This window comes from Amphiura filiformis, chromosome 3 (assembly GCF_039555335.1).
Source record: "Amphiura filiformis chromosome 3, Afil_fr2py, whole genome shotgun sequence".
Taxonomy (NCBI): domain Eukaryota; kingdom Metazoa; phylum Echinodermata; class Ophiuroidea; order Amphilepidida; family Amphiuridae; genus Amphiura; species Amphiura filiformis.
Window position 1 is genome coordinate 60,074,046 of NC_092630.1, and position 9,040 is coordinate 60,083,085.

A 9,040-nucleotide genomic window follows, 5' to 3' on the forward strand; every position below is an offset into this window, starting at 1 on the left:
TTATCGCTGGTCAGACCTCCCAGTGACTGAAGCTGTATGCCCAAAATCTTAAATGCTATTTTAAATTAATAGTATTGTGAATTTTGGAGGGTTGACAAAGGTCCGTAACCCGATCGACAGCATCATCCCCCGATTTTTCTCATTGTTGATGAGTTTTTGGTATCATTTAAGGGAACAGATAGCAATGTTTGCGCAGTATTTTTGTGTGACATGAGAGACATCAGACATATCGAATTGCATCTGAATACGAGTAATGTTCTTTTCTTCTTTTTTTTTGGGATAAATTTAACAGCCCACGAAGTAAACTTTCCGCGTATGTAGCTGGAAGGAAAAGCCGTCCATCATTTGAAACTTTTGACATTTCGTATTGAAGATATACATTTTCCCCCAAAACACCTAAAATTTTTAGGACTTTTGGGGGAAAATGTGTATTCAAGATACATACAAAAGGTCAACATTTTCAAAAAAGTTTTTTAATTAGTTTAGCTGCTAAGCTCCCAAATTCGGTACAATTGTGCACTTTGTGATAAAAGCATGGGAGTTTCCACACATGAAGTATATAATCTTTAAAGTTTATTTTAAGATGTAGATGCATTTTGGATTTGACCCCTAGCGTCCTCTAGAGGCCACAAAAGGTCACACAGGGGTAAATATTTGAAATCTTGTCAACAGATATATCTGATTGTGCTATCTATCACCTATCGTTACAGAGTTATTCTGGAGGTAAAAATGACATATTTTGGTTGTACAGGGGTAAAAATTTCAACTTGCTACGATTTTGAAAAAATTGGTTACAAATTGTTTGTCTTGACATAGGAATAGTATAAGACTTACCTTAAAATGTACTCTTTACTCGTTATTTGCAACGGAAGACAACGATCAACAGGGCCCTATGGTCAGCCAATGGCATTTGACATTTTAAACTGCTATCTCAGTATGTTAACACAGTAGATATGCAACACTATTCTTTTTATGGTTCATGTCAGCTAAACGGACAATTTGCCGCCATTTTTGCCAAAATCGGAGTAAGTTGAAATTTTTACTCCTGTACAACCAAAATGTGCCATTTTTACCCAAAAATGAGGTTTTTGTAGAATAACTCTGCAACGATAGGTCGTAGATAGCACAAACTATACATTTTTGAATAAGTTGATGTATCTGTTGACAAGATTGGAGCATTTTCAAAATACCACCACATCTTAAAATGAACTTTAGACCATGTACTTCATGTGTGGAAACTCTCATGTTTTTATCACAATGTGCCAATGTTTCATTACCACGAACATGTGACCTTCTACCATATTGGTGAGGGCAAAAAGCCATAGTCTGCGATTATCCAATTACGTGCGAGCTCGCTAAACATGTACAATAGAGGTCAGTGATTCGACTGCATAACCATGATAACAGATAAAGACGGGAATTTCCATAACCTGACCACCTTTTCTGACTACCTTTTCTGACCACCTTTCCTGACCATCTTTTGTGACCATCTTTTTTGACATTATTTTGATGTTTACTTCATTTTTATTATCTTTACACTTTGCACAATAATGTTGTACCATTTATGACATAAGATTGAAATTTTCAAGTGAAATTTGTTTTGTTTTTCACAGGGCAGTTAAAACTTCTCAGTTTAGAGAGGAGACAATTGTCATTTCAGGTGCTGGGTCAATAACACAATTACCACTTCACAAGGTCATATTCATGGTATTTGTCAATGCCATACATGCCCTGATAATAAGGGTGCAGCATGAATGTGAATATGGGTTTAAGGGTATACGAGGTATTGTTGGTCGAAGCAGATTTTCATTATCTGAATCAATATATTATTGACCCGGGATTATTGAAAAATAACACTTTGGTGTTTTGCAGAAGTTCATTATACAAATCATATACTTTGGAAAACTTGCTTAATTTATTGTTAATGAGTTATGTACGTTTTACAAAAGTGTTGTTGTTTCAGCCCTCTCTACAACATAACTCAAGAACCACAGGACCTACAAAAGTATATCTGTGATATTTGAATTATTCTACACGCTCGCTATGAATAAGCCCAATCGCCATTGTAACTTTCAGGTTTTTTGGGACACTTTGACCTCTGACATATCTGGAAAATTGCTGTAATCATTAATAATTAATTTATTATTTTAATAATGTTATCATTATAAATAATAAAATAATTAATTTATACAATAATCAAATTTTTGGGTTTGTTTTTATTCTAGTAACACGTTTTAAATTATATTTGTACGCACAAAACCCCAATTTTTCTGAATTTTCCCGATAGGTCAAAGGACAAAGTGTCCCAAAACTGCAAAATGTGTCCTACAATGCATTGCAAACTTCCAATGCCGATTGGGCTTATTGAACAATGCAATTTTTGCTAAAGCTCACTACCATTTGCAAGGTGCTGTGAACTACTTTGTTTTCTGCTGCTTCGACCAACAATACATCGTATACCCGTAATTGTCCATCATACAGACAAAGTCTGAACAGGGAAGTGCTGACGGTATAGGAGCACTCGTTCGAATGAAGTCAGGAAAATTGGATGTGGGTGCAAAATTGTATTTTATTTGTTTTAAATAATTTCATTTACCATGAAAGTGTTGTAATTTTTAAGTTTCAAGTTTTATTTGGAAATTGCTTTTTACATCAGTGGCACTCGATCCGATGGTGCATCCAAGACATTAAATATACCAACAAAACTGTATACTCGACAAGCAAAAGGTACAAATAAATAATCTAAAGTGAGAAAGAAATAACATCCATGTAACCTTAAAAATGTTGTTTATCTATTAACAAGTCCCAGAGAAAAGCTTGCAAATTATCACTCAGCACTTATTATGGTGTAACACACTAGGATCCAAAACATTATTATCTATTAGTGCACAGTTCTTTAACATCTGTACATTCATTGAATGACCTTTGAAAATTGGGGTACAAAAACTCATACTCTGCAACTTGAGGTCAAATTTTGCACTATGATTGTTTAGTTAATGTTATTTGACTATGGCATTGGGATAAGGCCATTGTGGTCTATAGTGAAGAATCAAATATCACAGGGCTCACTGTAAAAGCTGGTCAGAAAAGCTGGTCAGAAAAGGTAGTCAGAAAAGGTGGTCAGGTCATGGAAACACCCGATAAAGACGACATTGCTTTTGCCTTAGATTGCGAGCATCCATAGCTCCAGAGTTCGTAATTATTTTGCAATCAAATCAACTTTGACGGAAACATGACTCTTGCTTGCAAATCTGCATAGTAAGATTGGCCTTTGTCACTGTACTGGTGTCGTCGAATTGGAACTAGAATTCCCTGGTGTGGCAGTTAAATATTAAAGTGATCAAAATCTAGCAGCTCGGTCACCTTGTTTCAGATGGACATTTGTGACGTGGTATATCGAAAGGAGACACTTTTGGGCAGGATCGTAAATGGATAAATAGCAAAAAATCTACCCGGGGTGATTTTTTCTCAATTTGGGTTTGTTGCAAATTTGTGATGTTAATAATGCTTAAAATATTATCTGATAGTTTCAGACCGGCAAATATAACTGGCATCTTGTATTTTTTCAGACATTTTTCAAGATCATTCCTACTCTCAACATTGTCAGTAATATTATTAAAGGCCGATATCTCAGTTTGCAATTTTATATTAGACAGATTGCGATTTCCAAACGTAGCATCGAACGTACGTGGAATCTATTCAAAATCCCGTCACAGGAGAGTGATTTTGAATAGATTCCACGTACGTTCGATGCTACGTTTGGAAATCACAATCTCTCTAATACCATAACTTACGAACTCAACAGAGAGATTGCGATTTCCAAACGTAGCATCGAACGTACGTAGAATCTATTCAAAACCCAGTCACAGGAGAGCGATTTTGAATAGATTCCACGTACGTTCGATACGTACAAGAGTACAGAAATAAATCAAATACTGGAACTTACGTTTCGTTAACACAACGTTTCGTCCGAAACCATCGGACATCATCAGGTGACTGAATTAGGTCGATTGGTCACGTGAGAGACGGCGATCAATTCCCTTCAGTGCCTGGTCCCACGCGTGCGAGAGTTGAAAGCGTAGTCCTCCTGTTCTGTTAAGCGACGGGCTTTCGACTCTCTCCCAGACGGCTTTGCGCACACCCCTTTCAAACCAGCGTTCCTCCTTGTCCAGAATGATGACGTCTTCCGGATTAAAGGTATGTCCCGTGACTTTGTTGTGGTTGAAAACAGCCGAGTTCTGGGCTTCGTTAGAGCTAGGCCTGCGATGTTGGCCAATCCTAGCTTTAAGGGATTGTTTTGTTTCTCCGATATAAGAGTCCTTACAGTCCTTTTCCGCACATGAGATACCATAAACGACGTTGCTACGTTTATCCTTTGGAGGTTTGTCTTTGACCTTGACTAATTTGCCGTGGAGGGTGTTAGTGGGCTTAAAAGATGTGTTGATGCCAAAGGTCTTTAAGGTCTTCTTTAACCTCTCTGAAAGGCCAGCGACGTAAGGTATGGTAACGTGCGTTGAGTTGGGGATTTAATTCGTGTTCTGCGCGCTTGCCAAGGTCTGATCTTTCTTTGTCTTAGCTTTCTGGAAAGCCCAGTTTGGGTAACCGCAGGTGCTAAGAGATTTTGGATGTGATTGAGTTCCTTAGCTTTGGACTCCTCTTTGCTAATGAGGGTGTCTGCGCGCCACTGCAAGGTTCTTATAACTCATTGTGAATGAGGGGGTGGTTGGAGCCAAATTGAAGGTAATGGTCCGTGGGAGTAGGCTTTCTGTATACTGTGGAGGTTAGGCTACCATCGGTGTTGCGGTGAACTAAACAGTCCAGAAAAGGCAACTGATTATTCTCACACTCTTGAATTGATCGCCGTCTCTCACGTTCACGTGACCAATCGACCTAATTCAGTCACCTGATGATGTCCGATGGTTTCGGACGAAACGTTGTGTTAACGAAACGTAAGTTCCAGTATTTGATTTATTTCTGTACTCTTGATTCACAACTGGATGAATAATCTACACCAAGATGTTCGATACGTACGTTTGGAAATCGCAATCTCTCTATTATCTTCGCTTAGGAATGTCCGATTTCATTGGGGAAACCAGAGCTGTAGAGTCAAAGGTGTCTCTTTTTATTTACGAAAGGAACATTATACGATACATAAACAATACAGATTTATATAGCCCCTCTCAAGAACTACTAGTATTGCATTACATGCTTACTTGCTTAATAATTAGCATTATGTGCAAACTGTATTACATAATTGTATGCCATTCTTTTTAATGGGACTTCTCATTTTACATGTAAAGTGTATGGAAATGGTGATTATAGAGGGTGCTATAAAAGGCTTGTACCAAAAGAACACTTCCATATGTGTCTAATGTGTTTGTATGATGTAAAGATACAATATACAAGTGCATAATAATATACATACTTGAGAGGGACTATAATTGCCCAAACATAAAATGTCCATACTGTATTATAGACGAATCCAACGAGCCAAGTGATGGTCAGAATTCATTCGGCCATTACTGGGTCTTCTCCATACCAAATTGGTGTTGTAACTGCCCAATTGGGTGGATTAAAACCGCTTAAAAATCGATGTTGTATTGTATTGTGTTGTGTTGTTAACTGCCATTGTTTTGTCTTCGTGTGACGCGGGTGATGGAATGCAGTTTAAAATCCCCACGAATGCAGCATCATTTCACATTTCAGATGGGCTGGACCCAATCAGCCTATTTGAGATATGGTGGACACAATAGATGCCGCTGCAAGAAGTGGGAAAGCTTTTGAATTTGCCGGATCTTATCCAGATTGAATACTGCCCTCCTATTGTGTGCGCCATACTTCGAAAAGGCTAATGGGGACCCAGCTATGGTTGCAATTGAGGTGTTGGAATCCCTTGGTAGAAATGCGTGAAATTGGATTCGTCTATTATGTCAGTGGTTATGAAACAAAGGGGCCAGGGTGGCAACCGCTCAGTGCCGAAATCTAAATCTCGCTATTATACCGCGTCGTGGCCTTGACCATGATGACTGCTCACAAAAATCTTGTTCTTCAGGTAATAAAACTGACAAAACAATAGTCACACATTAACTGGACAAAAATCCCTAGTAACGTAGCTATATTTCGGCATGCCTTCGTATTTTTCGAGTTATTTTGTCAATAGCTCGTAAAACCTTTGCTTGGACCAGAGCAATACACGTCGACATCACTGCCAAGCCGAAAATAGTGTAAATAATACAAGTGAAGAAAAAGTTTTCGCTATAATGGTTGTCAGGGGCCATGTCACCATATCCTATAGTTGTGAGTGTAATTATAGTAAAATACAGAGACTCTCCATAGCGCCAATTTTCAACATACATCATCATTACTGCGCCAATACAAATATACAATATCAAAATAGCCAAAACTAGGATTGTTGGCACTTCGGTGTCCACAGAATCATCATCTCCACCAAGGGACGATTTATCTGTTGTTTCTGAAACCATCGACATTGCATGATCTCCTATGTCACTAAATGTGTCCTCATGATCAAGAGCATCTAAAGGAGACAAATGTTCATTGCCTACTAAATCAGCGTCACTTTTGCTATTTGGTATTGACAAAGTTATATCATTTGCAAGGATTTCATTTGTTATCGATTCTATGCCTTCGCTGACAGTTTTAATAGGTTCTTCATTCGACGTTTCGCTATCAATATCTTCCGGATAATGACGCATAATTGACCTCGCATGGACAGACATATTCCGTGAAGCAGAAATGCCGCCATGATGATTTCCGCTTGTTTTCCGCTTTATTCCTTGGCCACCACGTCGTCCACGAGGACGCCTAGCGTAATGTCTAATATCATCATCGTCTGTGACGCGTCTACGCAGTGATCTTGCATGAACGGACATATTTCTCGATGCAGACAACCCACCTGACTTATTTTTAGTTCCTCTGTGAGATCGAGGAGCTGCTAATGTATTGGCTCTGTGCAGATTTACAGGGTAGGATATCTCCTCATACAGATTTCGGCCTCCATTAGGAGTTGTATTATGATTAGTGAAAGAAGTATCTTCTTCAGTCTTATCAGATTCACTCCTCATAACTGAACGTCCATGAACTGCCATTCCACGCGATGCCGTTACACCGCCTTTTGCCATGATCGCTTTTGTTCTCTCTTTGTGTATATGTTTAAATTTTTTGCCGCGTTTTGCATATCTTTTCTTGCGTCCAAACCTTGACAGCTGCTTGGCGTTTTCTGATGAAGTAGGGGATCTCGTCGATGCCTCCTTGGCTCTCTTTCGTCGTAATTTATACAACTTTAAAGCCCGAATAAATTTGACTATAACCTTAGCAAACAGGTATCCTACATCCGCCAGAAAGATGACATTAAGTGGAATCCCAATGGCTGCATAGATAGTTACAAAAACCCGACCTTGGATCGTAACTGGAACGATATCCCCATAACCTGAAAATGAACAATATTAAAAGAAAGTGACCTTTTCAATGATTTTCATGGTTATGATCGTGCATTATTATTTAAAGTTCTTGTCAGGCTTTCAACATTCTTGTCGGCCTTTCTTCTGTTGCTTTTGTTTTGACACCTCACCTCGTCCCATCTCCAGATCAAAATGATCATATGTATCATTTTAGTGCAGTGATAGCGTCATCTGTTATTAAGTTTATGCCGTATATAAAACGTTTTTAAACTATATTTGACACCATAGAATATAAAACTATGCGAGTAAAATTGCTTAATGTGTAATGGGGGAAGGTTGTTGAAGTGTCGGCCGTAAAAACAAACAAAAAAAAGCGCTCCAAAACAATATTGTTCAAGGTTACCTCACAAGGTTACAAAGAAACAAATACCGCTCGAAAACAATAGCGACCACGCTAAAAACTATCAATTAGCCCCCGATAGTGGGCAGAGCCTGAAGAATGAGGGAAATTAAAAAAAATCATAGTGAGGACTCATATCTTATGTAGTTCCAATATGATGGCCTTGCAGGGCAAGAAAGCGAAGTGAATGCGAACCGTAACTATCACCATGATCACTGATGTTTTTGTTTTTTAATTCAGGTAACCCTACAAAATTGGTCTATAATTCAAAAACCTTGGCGTAACGTTTAGTTATCGCCAAAATCTCTCTGTAACCTTACTTATCACTAATACGTTTTTATATTTTATGGTGTCAAATATAGCTTTGAAACTTTTATATCCGACATGAACTTACTGACAACAGATGGAGCTATCACTGCACTAAAATGATTGATATGATCATTTTAAGACCAGTTGGAGAATGATTCATCAAAATGCGCAGAACAAGATATTGAAAAACGTTATTATCTATTTGTTTACAATTATAGACTGTTGTATACTTTTTGTGCACAGTTTATATAAATATTGGAGGCTGCAAACATGTTCTACATATCAGAGAAATACCACATGCAATGCCTGATAAAAAAACCCACTACAGTAGACGTCTATAATGTTTGTTTCTTCAAGGCAGAAACATAAACACCACCTCGACGCACTTTTTAATGTGTCATGTTTTAATTTGAGGGCGATATGTCCATGATAGTTATTATGAATCATTTGCAGGACGCGCAAAGTAATGCTGCGACTATATTGAAAACCCCACTGACCTCACTGGCTTAAGGAAGCAAAATAAAGATAAACTCACCAATTGTAGTTATTGTAATCAAACAAAACAGCATTGATCCTGAGAAAGTCAAAGTATCACCTTCCATATTTTCATAGCGTCCTATTTTGTAACCAGATGGGCTTGTTACAATGTTAGTATAATCCTTCAAAAGATCTTTCCAATCCATCCCAGTGTAAATCCTTTAGTTTCGTTGATAATGGCTTGTTGGAGCTTTTCTTTAACTTCATTGTATTCTTTCCAGCGATTCTCTAAGCTTGCCCCCTCAAGCATGATAAATACCAAGCTACCAGCTACAAGATATAAAAAGTATATAAAGCAAGGCACCAGATGAGGTAACGCTCGCATGAAGGTACGTCTGGCAGGACGGCGAGTCTTCTGAGCTTTCTCAATGGTTGG

At 38.2% G+C, this 9,040-nt stretch overlaps 1 protein-coding gene across 1 annotated transcript; it reads right to left on the reverse strand.

The window, feature by feature from the left end:
- Window positions 1-4,980: 4,980 nt before the first annotated feature.
- Window positions 4,981-8,729, reverse strand: LOC140148852 (uncharacterized). The gene is made up of 2 exons (XM_072170939.1): window positions 8,663-8,729; window positions 4,981-7,447 (listed from the first exon to the last, which is right to left on the reverse strand). The coding sequence occupies exons 1-2, from the start codon at window positions 8,727-8,729 to the stop codon at window positions 6,114-6,116; spliced, it is 1,401 nt and encodes a 466-aa protein (XP_072027040.1). The 3' UTR covers window positions 4,981-6,113.
- Window positions 8,730-9,040: the final 311 nt, after the last annotated feature.

Bases quoted from the DNA above. Each gene is read 5' to 3' on its own strand.
- LOC140148852 (XM_072170939.1), bottom strand. From the start codon at position 8,729: ATGGAAGGTGATACTTTGACTTTCTCAGGATCAATGCTGTTTTGTTTG. The intron at 7,448-8,662 runs GTGAGTTTATCT...GTTCATTTTCAG, and splicing joins GATTACAATAACTACAATTG to GTTATGGGGATATCGTTCCA.